The sequence below is a fragment of the Ictalurus punctatus genome, chromosome 2 (assembly GCF_001660625.3).
Source record: "Ictalurus punctatus breed USDA103 chromosome 2, Coco_2.0, whole genome shotgun sequence".
Classification (NCBI taxonomy): domain Eukaryota; kingdom Metazoa; phylum Chordata; class Actinopteri; order Siluriformes; family Ictaluridae; genus Ictalurus; species Ictalurus punctatus.
The window spans coordinates 9,235,337-9,249,818 of NC_030417.2; the positions used below are offsets into that span (position 1 = coordinate 9,235,337).

Sequence of the window (14,482 nt, forward strand, 5' to 3'; positions counted from 1 at the left end):
ACATGTCCAATTCCAGGTTGATTCATAACATTTCCAGTTGACTGGAACTTCTTAATTATTGCCCTGATGGTGGAAATGGGCATTTTCAATGCTTTTGCTATTTTCTTATAGCCACTTCCCATTTTGTGAAGCTCAGCAACCTTTTGCTGCACATAACAGCTATATTCCTTGCTCTTACCCATTGTTATGAATGACTAAGGGAATTTGGCCTATGTGTTATCGTCATATTTATACCCTTGTGAAACAGGAAGTCATAGTTAAACAATTTCCTGTTCCTAGTCACCCAGGTGTACTAAAATCGATTTTTAAATATCATTGGGAATATGCTTCAAATATATTTTCCCATATGAATTCCTAGGGGTGCCAGTAATTGTTGTACACCTATATTTAACAGACATTTTTTTGTATAAACCTGCGTTGTGTTTGCAATTGTTTGATATCCATGAGAGCAGAGTATTTTTGTGAATTTGTTTCATATTTACCAAGGTTGCCTATGTTAGTAGAAGGCACGGTGTGTGTGTGTGTGTGTGTGTGTAAAATATATATATATACATACACACATATACATACTGTATAATGTATTTGTATATATGTAATTTACTTTTCCTATAATAGCCTTGCTGTTTTTTGTTCTGCAGGAATGCGTCCACTGCATTATGCTGCATGGCAGGGGAAAACCGATTCTGTGCTCATGTTGCTCAGAGCAGGAGCTTCTGTGAATGGAGCCTCACAGGATGGCCAGATTCCTCTACACCTTGCTGCACAGTATGGACACTATGATGTGGTGAGTTTAAAACACTTTAATGTTTAAATCATTCCCTATCCATTTAGCTTTTCCCGTGGAGCATTGACTGTGGATTGTTATCTGGAATTGCTACTGCTAGCTTATTGTGTTCGCTTACTCTTCATTTTGTCCAGCTCTTTGCTATTTTGTTAGTAGTTAGTTCCAGTTTACACTCAGAGCTGTTAGGACATAACCCTCAGCTCAGAGGTTCCTTGGACCCAATGTGAGGCTATGCCCCAAACAGCGATTAGCAGGCCTAGAGCTTGATTCTGATGCTACCCACGCTCAACCTGGCCAGGCCACAAAAGCTTGGGATTAATGCCAGCCTATACATAAAAAAGTTTGAGATACACCTTGAAATCTCTCTCTGAGAGTATAATGACTTTGACACTAGACAATCTCTGATTTTGGAGCTGAAACCGCACACAGAGGCTCAGATGCCACTCTGATGCCCTCTTTATAGCCTGAACCCATGGTGAGAGCCTTAGCTAATATGACGGATGCTGACAGATTTGGTCTGAAGCACATGCCAAATATGGACCCCTGCATTGCATTACTGGTGAGTTCACCAGACAACACGTTGACGAATGCTTTGAGGGCTGCTGTACCAGGTCGAATGTAGATGTATCAATGACTGGCTAACAAGGGCACATGAGATCACTGTATGTCTGATATGCATGGGCAGCTCTGTCTTGGCGGCGATGCTTTCCACAGTAGGGCACATAGCTTGAGAGTTTGAGAAACTCTCCACCAGTTTAGTTAATGCATGGTGTCAGATGCATCTAGCACAGTCCACACTGCCTGAAGCAAGCAAAATGCCGTGCACTCCTGGATTGCTCTTTGGGTCCAAAGCCACAGAGGCTCAAGAGAGGACATCCCTAGCCTCTGAATCAGAAATCCAACCAAAGAATACTAGATCTTACTAGATTGCCTAGAACCTAGATAACCCTCAGGCCACATCAGAGTTATAGGCCATGCTCCCAGGCCCCATTAAGCACCTGAGTGCCCCTGATCTGCCCTGTGAATCAGGCTCTAAATGCCACCAACACCCTGCACACCAGGAAAACCATAGAGTCTGGCCATCTCAGTGGTGCCCTTGAGCTTGTTAAGGAATTTTCAGAGATTGATTATAAACTTTCAGCTGGACCCAAAAGTGTGACCAGCAACTATATGTCCTTATATCACAAGACCTTCCTCACAGAAAGGATACCCTTAGGGGGAGTTCTCCATCAGAGAGAGAGAGAGAGAGAGACACACACAGACAGACGATCACCATGGATACCTCCCTCAATTGCTGGGTAGATGTGTGGTGCAACAGCAGCACACAGGTCATATGAGGTTGAAATACATAAACCTACTAAAGTTAAAGGCAGTCTGGCTAACTCTTAAGCTCTTCCTGCCAGTGCTAAGACACCGGCCTGGCCTGCAAACAAATATTCCATTTGCATGCACCGTCATTTGTGGAGACCTTTGATGTGCTGTATATGTTTTGTCTATCTGTCTTGGTTTCTATGAAGTTTTTTGCCACTTGAGGCAGAATAGCAACTTGGGCAGAGGTGACACCAGGCTTGTATGTGGGGTCTGAAAAATAATGGTGCATTGAGGTGATATGCCATCATCTGTTGCTGCCAAGACATAATTGAAATTCTGTGTGTCCTGTATCACCTTTTTGAAAAAACAATGTTTTCCTTCAAACCTCATGGTTCATATGTGGACCAGAGGCCCAAAACATTTAGTCAGTTCTGGATAACGTTAAACATGATAGGGATGTCACGATACCAAAAATCTAGTAGTCAGTACCGATACCACCAAAAGTACACAATACTCGATACCGAAGTCTATACCACAGTGTGGTGTTTATTTATATATATATATATATATATATATATATATATATATATATATATATATATATAATAAAAAACTCTTGGAGGACATCCTCCTCTGGCTGATACTGGCAAAGAGAGAGGGGGGGATATTTTAATTATCAAACACTATCTGACAATGACTAATAAAATAGTGCTAAGTGCTAATAACAAGTGCTAAGGTGTTCTCCTAAACGCATGCGCGCACACACACACACACCCCTTATACTCTGAATGCAAGCATTAGTTTAGATTCACTGATATGGTGGCAGGCCAAAAAGATTTATTAAAACCATGAACATTGAATAATTATTAGTGACATTAGGCTACATGTTGCTGACAGGACACGGGCTGAATGGCAATGCATGGTGGCCCATTCGGAGGTAGTTTATAACATTGCAATGTGTTAACGTCGTTAACAAATAACTGGCCATCATTCCATGTAATGTTTGCATACCGTTAGCTGGTTTCACTGCCACGAACACAATATAGGGCTCGTCTTTCAGGTGCTTCGCCAAATTAGGTGTTTCCTTGCTTTTTTTTAAATGAGTTGCACACCGGCAACTGATCCTACCTTTCCTCTCAACGAGCTTTCCTCTCTTTTCCTTTCAACGAGTCGGGGCAGAGCTAAACTTGTCGCCGTCTTTTGTAGTTTTTCCTGTGTGCTTGTAGGCATTCTTTTTCTTTACCACTTGTGGACCGACTAAAACACTTGCGTGTGTTTGCTGCCCCCATCAGTTCCGGAAAATTGCAACCTCAGTACCTTCATTACCAACTGTACCTACGCTACTGCAGAAAAACAAGTACCGTCACGTTTTAAGACTTTTGGTACCAACTTGGTACCGAAGTATTGGTTCTTGTGACATCCCTACATAATGATGCTTGGGTCGGAGCTTAAAGTCGGAAACACTGCTTTAAGACCCTGTCTGTGATCTTAATTTTGTCTGCATGTACTGGATGGATTCCTCTGTGAAAGATGGCAACAACACTAAGTGTACAATTTCTTCAAGGTCCATCACTACTGCACATGCTTCATCTCCTTCATGGACTTTACTTCCTACCATAAGTGGTGGTAACCTCAGCAAAGTGGAATTTTCATGCCTGTTCCCACCTGTGCTTAGTTTGACTGCGAAATTCTACGGAATTAGTTGTGGTTTGTCAAACCTATCAGAGTGCCGATATGGAAATGTGCAAATTTTTGTGTTTATATATTCAAGAGTGAAACACTTCAGTCTAATTATTTCACGGATGCACAAAGCCAACTCAACAGGCACAATACCGGGATGTAACGGGATGAAAATTCTCACCTGTAACACCGAAATGGGTTACATTATTCTCCTTGCACAACATTTTTCACATGATCATGGCAGACCTTCATTCTCTTGCTGAACTCTCAGTCAGAAACTTCACTGGCTTGTATTTGGTCTGCAGTACAGCAACAGAATCTGCAAAAATAATATCCTTGGAAAGACTGCACAAAGCCTGCAAGACCATGAGCAGCCAAATTATTAGCTGCCACACACAACACAGTTCTCCTGATAAACTGATAAAGAGTTTAAATGAAAATGCCATCCTGCTCAAGACTGCAAGTCTTTCAACAAAGATGACAATACTTTCATAACCACACTTCTGCAAGTCAGGTATGTTGCATAGCAAAGCTAGCTGTATGACGTGTAGACTGTACATATACTTACTGGGTACATTAGCAAGCAACCAATATACTGCATAAAGCTTGTGGATCTTTCTAGCTGTGCCTTAAAGTTTCACAAGTTCTGTGTCATCCACATACAAAATAAGTGACAATTTCAGCTCTCTTGCTGCTCACAATAACTGTTTAAAAAAATCTTCATGAGACATGTACATTCCCGGTGGCGATGGGTTGGCTTCTTGAATTTTATGAAGATGATCAATATTTTTAAACATTGTTTGAAGCAACTGCAGTATTGGAACATACACTGCTGTGTCCATTGGAATCTATAGTACATTGCACTGGCATTACCAGAGGGTAATTACTGCTCACAAATGTTTTCCTCTGTTTAACAGTGGACAGCTTTGCACCATCCACAGTTGCACTGTCAGAGACGTTACTTTTCATAATGGCGTCCACTAATTCTTTAAGAAGGACTTCACTGATGGACTGATCATGCTTTTGCAGAACCATGATGATTGAGTCTCTCACAAGATGTTTGGAAGATTCCTAATTTTGTGGTCATTGAAGGAGGAATGCACATTAGTACAGTAGTGACCATTTTTGAACAATTCACCATCTCATGTTTTAAGTGGTCCTTAAATGACTGAACAGTTTTATTATTAAACAGCTGCTTGAATCCACATATAGGACAGTTGAATGATACACATTCCATCTGTTTTCCACTATGCTCAACTGTCAGAGTATGTAAAATGTTAAGTGAATTTTCAAAGCATTAACTGACTGAAATGTGTGGACAGTTGACTGACTGTGGAAATATTGCCATGATGTTCAAGCACCTGTGCCCTTTTATCAAAGACAGGAGTACAAAGTTTGCTTCCAAGCCACTGAATTTTTTTTATTTTATTTGTGTTACATTTATTCATTTAGCAGATGCTTTTTGTTGTGCTCAATATTCATTCACATTTTGGAAACGATCTGCACTACATGTCTATTAAAGTTAATTGTTGACCATCAACATACCAAACTGATAATGTCAGCCTGCTGCTTCAGTTTTAGCCTGGAGAGAGGAAGATTAAAAAGTTAGCTTGATTACAATGTTTGCGAAACCACTAGGAAAAAAAGTCTGTGAAGCATTTGACTCTAATCAGTTACCCAACTTAACAGGTATTATGTGAAATATATGTTGTTCTCTATGACCCCCTAATACAAACCCAACAAATTTGTTTATGGGGTCTTAAAAATGAGTCAGTATTTATTTCTTTTTACTGAAAAGTTTGCTTTTTTAAATGTTCAAAGGTGAGGAGTAACACTGAATGACACATGCTTTGCAGGTTGGACTTGGGCAACTATTTAAAACAGCCTAATTATTGCATTTGTCCTCTATTCATGCAGAATAAAAGTAATAGCAACAAACTCACTTAAAAATATAAACACAAGGCAACTACTATACTCTCAGGTTTTGAATAAAATAACGAGAAAAGCTGCTTTTTTAAATCTTTGTTTTCCAGTAACACTTATACTAGCAATACTCTGTTTGGGAGGTTACCAAGCTTAGAAATGGGCCACTGAACCCCAACTGTGACAGTGCTATTTCCCAGTTTACAAGGCTACATTTTATAGAAACCTCTCCTTACAAAAATGTACAAAACCTGGAACAAAAATATTACACCAAATTATTGCCAACCCTCTATGCAAACCTAAACACTCATGCCAATTAAATGAGTCACAGCACGCCATTTTGAGGTCAGAAAAATTAAAGTTACCAGAATTTTTTTAATGTATGATACAACAAACTGCTAAGACGTGAAATGCATTTGATGCAGAATATGGTGCTAAATAAACAGAGAACACGCCAGATTAGCGCACCCAAATAGTAAACCAATATTACGGCGGTCAGTGTGGTCAAAGCTAGGTGATCAGGTTCAGAAAATTGCTGCATGCCACAGCATGTTTAAATTCAAATGTCTTCACAGGCAGTCAATACTACAGTGCATTTCCAAGAGGAAAAATATCCACTTTTCTGATATAACTTTGAAATATAACCAAGTTGTTCACAAGCTGCAAACTGTTCTCCACTTATCTCATCCGAGGTGAGCAGATCAAACACGGTGAACTTTTCCATAGCTTTGGTGAAGAAGGAGCATGTGTGTGATGGCAGATGGGATTACTGTTAAACTATTTGTGTGCAATGACAAAATTAAATTCAAGTGGTTGAGCACTGTAAACCTAAACCAACAAATCGGTCTTACTGTGTTGATGTGGGGGGAAAAAAGCATTTAAAGCATTTTAGGCTACAGATGGTAGAGCGGGCTGTCCACTAATCACAGGGTTGGTGGTTCGATCCTCGGCCCACATGCCTTCACATACCGAAGTGTCCTTGGGCAAGTCACTGAACCCCAAGTTGCTCCCGCTGGCAGCTCTGCTGCCATTGGTATGTGAATGTGTGTGAATAGGTGAATAGAAACAGTGTAAAGTGCTTTGTAGAACCGCTAAGGTTAAAAGGCGTTATATAAGTGCAGACCATTTACTATTTTAAAAACAAAATGTGAAAAAACAAAGGGGCCTGAATAATCTGCTGACTTTGCAGCATTCTGAAGCAAATTAGTGCACACGCGCGCAAACAAAGCATTCTGAATCCCCACATGCACACATGCACTCTCAATTAATTTCTCTTACCAATCAGAATAAAAAAATGTGTACATACCCCAAAATGTTTTCCCTTCAAATAGTTTACTAATTCAGATGTAGAATACCGTTGATTCTCTCAGTGTTCAATTATGGCCACTTGTCCAGATGCACCGAAAAAGCCAAAATCTGCTTTGGAATGATGTGGGAAAATTTTAAAAGCATTATAAGATTAAATATTGGTGATTTCTGATCACTTGCACTGCTGAATTTTCTTTTGGTGAGGGGGAAAAAAGGGATCTTTTCACTGTGTCTGACACTGCAAAATGACTGGAAAAAGTTTCTTAAATGGTGGGAACACTTTGACTACATTATTAGGATGGATTTCTTTTCACCATCCCTACAGGTGTAAATGGAGAAGCATTACATCTCAACATACATACTAAATTGTTAAAGTTCTGAATTACTGATCAGAAGGTTGGGGGTTCAAGCCCCAGCACCACCAAACTGCCACTGTTGGGCCCTTGAGCAAGGCCCTTAACCCTCTCTGCAATAGAGGCACCATATCATGGCTGACTCTGTGCACAATTTCACTGTGCTGTAATGTATATGTGACAAATAAAGACCTCTTCTTCAAATTTCTCCAAGAACCAGGTTTCACTGCGATGTTCTATTCTAAGTTTGAGGAAAAAAATAAATAAAAGTAATTACACACAATCTATTCTTGGGTCTTTTTTTTTTTTTTTTTTTTTTTTTGCTTTCTTTCAGTGTTGATCAGAAATCCCACCTTCTCCCAAGACCCCTCCCTTCCGACTTATAAATTTTCTAACGTATCAACTTAAAACCAGTGCTAAACGGTGTGGCTCATAAATTCAGACCCATGTTTTACAGCTCAGATTCTGCATCAAATGCACTTCATCACTATAAAAAAATTAAGGGCATCACTGAAGCCACCATGTGCAATTGGCGAGATGATTCTCACATCAAAAAAGTTCTGAACGAGGGATCAACTTACGAAGTTGTAGACTACTGGGCTTTTCATATGTCCCTGGAACCCGCTGATCAACTGCTTATATGGGAAATTTCAAAATGTGCTATGTCTATTATGACTGCGCGAAAAGCCTGAAGACAGAGTTTACCTCATTGCTCAGATGATTTAGTAAAAATTAGAGATGCACTGATGTATCGGCTAATAATCGGTATCGGCCGATAATTTAAAAACATCCGTTGATCAGGGCCGATTGTCAATCAAAAGAGCGCGGGGAAAACACATAGATTTTGTGCTATGTGTAAAGATGATGTATGTCTCTTGTATGGAATGATGAGGAAACTGCACTCTGTAAGCGCTGCACTGCTAAAATATTACACCGCATACTGCAGCAGTGAAGCGGGAGTTTCGGCATCAAGTCAAATTTTATTTTTTTTGCCGAGCTGCTCGAGCTGAATTAAAGCACCAGTACCTCATTGAAAGATTTAAATGAAAATGAGTTGACACAGTATATATTGCATAGAAAAATATATTTGTAGAGTAGTATGCAGTATCTCACAAAAGTGAGTACACCCCTCACATTTAAATATTAAAATGTGTAAATTTAATAAATAAAAATAAGTAAATATTTGATTATATCTTTTAATGTGACAACACTGAAGAAATGACACTTTGCTACAATGTAAAGTAGTGAGTGTACAGCTTGTGTAACAGTGTAAATTTGCAGTCCCCTCAAAATAACTCAACACACAGCCATTAATGTCTAAACCGCTGGCAACAAAAGTGAGTACACCCCTAAGTGAAATTGTCCAAATTGGGCCCAATTAGCCATTTTCCCTCCCCATGTGTCAGGTGACTTGTTAGTGTTACAAGGTCTCAGGTGTGAATGGGGAGCGGGTGTGTTAAATTTGGTGTCATCGCTCTCAGTTCAACAATTCACTCTCAGTTCAACAATTTTTTTGACCTCCCGAGGTAAACTCTGAGGTAGGCTTTTATTGCAGTCTGAATAGATGTAGCCCATTTTAAAGTTTAAAAAATTAAGTGTGCGTGTATGTCCTGATGGTTTCAGGATGCTAAGTCTGCATTTGTCAATAACCAGAGTTGACCACTTGTTGGACCTAATTCCATAAGTACTTCTTCAAATGGAACTTTGGAAGCATACATCTGCAGTCATCATTTAGAATGACTGTCATGTATTAAAACAAAATAAATAAAAGATATTTTGTTTGAGCCTGTCCAAGTTATTATGATTGATGTTGACCTAGAACTATTGATTTAACCTACAATTCTCTCTGTTTACAGGTGTTAGACACTGCCACTGGCATTAGGGGAGGTTAAACACTGCATGAAAAGAGCTGTAATCGGACCAGTAGACTCCTGTATATGCCACTGAATTTCGGACGTATTCAGAAATATACTGGCCAGGAGTGTCAGGACTCCTATGGTAACAATTTTTGTGCTCCTAATTTCAAAAATTTAGGAGCAAAATATTGACATGTATTGGGTCACTACATGCACTGGCTTTCGTTGTATTGGTTAATAGATTTAAAATTCAGCCAACCCAAAACCCATGGCTATAGCTTATACACCTTGCTACAGTCCTTCAATCAATATTTTTCAAAACATAAATTCTGAGACCATAATTGGGCTTTAAATATGTTCATTAAAAGAATTAAATATACAAAATAACAGGAATAGCATGGTACGTCCAAAATATAACAAGAATAACATGAAATGTAATAACAATAAAATATGGAATATAAAAAAGAAAAATATACTGCTAAAAAGGAAAAAAATAACCAGCAGAAAAATCTAAACAACAATAACAGGAGGTGCAATCAGAGTTCAATAAATGAACTCCACTCTGACTCGCTCTCATTTGTCATCACACACAAATGATGAGTACCAGCATAGCATGGGTCTGCATCTAGCCTTTACTGTAGTTCATGGCACAGAGCTGACAGTTGTGGGCTTCTCTCTGCTGGTGGTTTAACAACCTACACCGGCCTTCCATCAACAATCATGGCCATGTTACTGTCTCTCAACGTTCTCTTTCCAAGTTTGTCTGCAGGACTTTAGACCGGGACTCCAGTAACTGCAAAACATAACAGTGACTTAACCACTGAAAAGCTAATAGCATTTTGAAAAGAAAAAGCTACATCAATCAAATTCCTTAACTTATTCTTCTCTTTCTTTGCTTGTTTGTTTTTTTTTTTTTTGCCAGTTTTAACAGTTTCTTAGCTTTGCTTTTTCAGGCTGGGCCATCAAATGTTTCCTCCTTAAAGTTTCATAATATGTCTTTCAGGATGCTGAACAGAACAAAAATATATTAGTAGCAGAAGACACTTTATGTGCAATCCAATGTCTAAAAATGGTTTTTAAAGAATAGTTTAATTGCTCCTTTTTATAACTTCTGGGTCAGCATCAACAAAACTACTGCAGAAGTCATGGCTTGTTGTGAGGAGAATTTACCCTGTAAAGAGGAGAATTCAAAACATGATTTTATGAAATACACAATTGGTATTTACTGCACAATACCAAAAAGTCATTACATAATATTTGTATAAATGGTCTTGACCAGTTTGTGGATCATAATTGTGAGGGCTGTTTTCTGAATTGTGATTGTGTCGTACTGCTTCCTGAAAAAGGTGAAATTTAAAAAGATTTGAATGGATTTTACCAACTTTAGCTAAAGAGAACTCAGTGAAGAGCATTTTCCTTATAGGATTACCACACTCCATCACTACTTTAAAAAAAAATATATGTATTTAATTTTTAAAAAAAATAATTTTTCTACAATTCAATTCTAAATCTTGCATGGTAGCACTGCTTGTATTGTTCTCTGCTTGATATATCACGTCCCTTGTATTTCCTCATTTGTAAGTCAAATGTAAATGTTAAATTGAACTGACCACAATGGTGACATTTTGTGCCCTTGTGAGCCTTTTTATTATTATTTGTAGGCTCTTCCTGTGTATTCTGTTGCAGCATCTCCACTTTTCATTTAGATGCCACAGTGTCTCTTGCTGAAGAATGGAAAACGCATCCAGCCTGGAGGTCAACTGTCATGCTAATGCAGTCTGACCTGAAAGCTGTTGCTTTATCAAGTCGTTTGTGCTGACTGGACTTGCTGTTGGTTGTTGGTCGACTTTGCTCAATGGAGTAGAAAAACTAAGATTTTTCTGCATGTCATTGTAAAAAATTTAGCAATCTCAAAATTGAACACTAACTGTCCTAAGTACTTTATGTAATTCCATAAACATTGCTGGCGATATCAATCCTGTTCTTTTTCGTGAAATTGAAAGACATGCAAGTCAAATATGATGAGTTTTCTTTTCTGTCAACATGCAAAGGCAGTCTGTTATTGGTAAGAAAATGGGGAAAAGAGCATGGAGCTTTTGCAAGCAATGCAACAAGGTTTTATCACACTAGCACTGTTTTTAGTACTGTTTTATTGTCACAAAAAAAAAAAAAAAGAGTTTTCACTAGGCTTTGGAGCAAGAGTTTGGAGCAAGGCTTTTACAAACAGTGATTTTTGACAAAGAGTTAGAACACAGTCCATGTGCTGAAGAGTCTGTTGCATCACCACTTAAAGTGAGAAATGTGGACTTGGAGGATGATAATCTGTTGGGTAAGTCCTTTAATTTAATTTGGCAATGTAAAAACAAGTGATGTATTGAAGGGTGATTATTAATTTATTTAACTATGGTATGCTCATATAAGGGTTATTATATTCATATTTTCAACACATTTTGAAATTGTATATATTGCAGCTTATATAACTTAACTAACATTATAGGTTAAAAGTTGTAAAGTATGGGTATTATGGCCGAAGTTTTATTTTTTTACTTGATTTGCTAAATTCATGAAGACCAAACAAAAGGTCCTGACTATGTGAAAACGGCTGTTCACCATTTCAGTTGTTGTCATGAATTTCCCATCAGCACATGCATATGATAACAAAGTGCGCAAGTGCAGCGTGATTAATAGGTGCTCTCAGTAGATACTCAAAAAAATTACTCCATGTCTGAGTTAAGCCACAATGAATAGTTCCATAACAAGGTGTAAAATTGCAAATATTAACTCAGGGCTTTACAACAATTGATATTGTTATCTTCCATCATAGTTGAATAACTACAGTTGCCATAAAAATTATTCAATCCCCATTGCAAATCAGGTTTATTGTCAAAATTTACAGACTTTCAGCTGTTTGCAATGAACAAATCAAACAAAAGCAATTGAAATAATTCAACACAATGAATGCTTCAAGTGGTTTCCTCAAATTCAACTGAAAATACAACTTATAATGACTTCTCCAGTTTCAAAATTATTCAACCCCTTCATGGCAAGCATTTTTAGTACTTAGAAGAGCACCCTTTTACTGTTATGACCTGCTGCAAACAAGATGCATAGCCAGACACCAGCTTCTGGCAGCGTTTCTGAGGAATCTTAGCCCATTCCTCATGAGCAGTGGCTTCCAGTTCAGCAACCAAGCCTTGGTGGAATATGAGCTGTGCTTTGGATCATTGTCCTGTTGGAAGGTCCAACGATGCCCAAGCTTCAGCTTTCTCACAGATGGCATGACGATTTTTCCTAGGATTTCCTGATACTTCAATGTTCAATGAATCCATCTTCCCTTCCACACGATGCAGATTTCCAGTGTCAGAGGATGCAAAGCAGCCCCAGACCATCATCGAGCCACCACCATGCTTGACTGTGGACAAAGTGTTCTTTCTTCATTCGTCTTCCTCCAGACACACCGCTGATCCATTGTGCCAAAAAGTTTCCCCAAAAAGAATCCCCAAATTTCTGTGGCTTATTTATATGATTTTGAGCCGACTTTTCTTGTGCTTTTGGGTCAGTAGTGGTGTACATCTTCTTCAAGTACTGGTATGGAAACCTTCTGCATATAGTACATGCCATACTTTGCTCACTGAAACCTCAGTGCCTGTTGCCACCAAGTCTTGCTGCAGGTCTTTTGCAGTCAGTCAAGGGTTTTTCACAACCTGCCTCCTCAGAAATCTGGTTGCAACCATTGGTAGTTTCCTTTTTTCTGCTCCGTCCAGGTATTTTATATATTTTCTGCCCCTAGCCAGTTCAGGTATTTCATGTGTTCCATCTCAAGCACACCTGGTGCAACTAATGAAGCCCTTGATTAGTTGCACCAGGTGTGCTTGAGACAACAAATGTTTTGCATATTTGTGCTGTTGTGAGGGATTCTATTCAGGGGGTTGAATAACTCTGAAACTGGAGAAATCATTATATGTTGCATTTCCAGTTGAATTTGGGGAAACCACTGGAAGCATTTGTTGTGTTGAACTATTTCAATTGCTTTTGTTTGATTTGTTCATTGCAAACAGCTGAAAGTCTGTAAATTTTGACAATAAACCTAATTTAAAATGTGAGTTGAATAATTTTGATTGCAACTGTAGGTACATATATAACTATAGCTGAATCTAAATGTATTTTTATTTTATTACAGGAAACTATGGCAATTCACATTAAGGGTATTTGGGCATGCCTAATGAAGACATGCCATCAGCTGAAGTTCCAGATCCACCAGAAGGTGTGCTTAATCGATCAACAACTAGTTGTTGATAAAGGTACTTGAACGTGAACAAGGTTGTTGTTGTAAAGGTGCCTCAGGATATGGGAAGGATTCTCCATAAAATTACCTCTGGATTCAGTGGATTTGTTGCCCACCAATGGAAAAACTAGACAACTATCCATTCTGTCTTTTGTTTGAAAGGACTGATTGCAGACACTATGAAATGTGGTTTGATTTTGTACAAGTATGCATTATCATATGCTCATGAATTATCTCTATCGATGGACTAGAAATAGCTGACAGATATCTGCAGAGATTTTTGTCCAAGTTTTTTAATCTCTATGGGCCACTGAACTTCACACCCAACATGGATCTGCATTTACATTTAAACGATTGTATTTTAGATTATGGACCTGTCTATTCATTTTGGTGCTTTCCTTTTGAGTGGTTCAATGGAATGTTAGGGCAGTATCATAACAACAACAACAGAATCATTGAAGTTCATGTCATGAGGCATTTTCAGCAGAACCAGCAGCTTTACATGCCAGTGGCTTGTTATAGAGCTGAATCTGTGAACATCTTGACAAGCAAAGATATGGGCTCTTTGTCACTTAACAGTATAACTGACATGACGTATATAAAACATTATGCCCAGATCTCATCTGAAACACTTCTTTTGGAGGATTCAAACACAATTGAACCACTGCCCCATTCCATGACATTGCGATAGGAGAATAAAATATAACAGTTTTGTCACCCAAGTGGTCTGTTTGTCCAGGATGTACACTAAAGTAATAAGTCTTGGAGTAACTCTTTCTGTTAGTAGTTCAAAGGCCTAGTCAAAGGTCTGCCCTTGTTTCTGCTAAGTGGTGTTGTAGTTATTCCAGCTTTGAGGAACCAGTCCTAGACCCAAATGCAGAGCTGCTTCTTGGGATCATGAAAAGGTTTCTTGTGATAAATGTAAAATCTCAGGACTGTACTTTGCAGCATGTTCTTGCAAAGGTAACATGGTTGCACCCTC

General features: G+C 38.6%; 1 protein-coding gene across 7 annotated transcripts in view; it reads left to right on the top strand.

The window, feature by feature from the left end:
* The window catches only part of LOC108255837 (caskin-2), a 101,732-nt gene that overhangs the window by 41,903 nt on the left and 45,347 nt on the right, over nt 1-14,482 (top strand). For all 7 annotated transcript variants that reach the window (XM_017452128.3, XM_017452122.3, XM_017452153.3 and 4 more), the window contains one exon: nt 639-784. In XM_017452128.3, the coding sequence (XP_017307617.1) occupies nt 639-784 (146 nt within the window). The remainder of the gene's footprint in view (nt 1-638; nt 785-14,482) is intronic.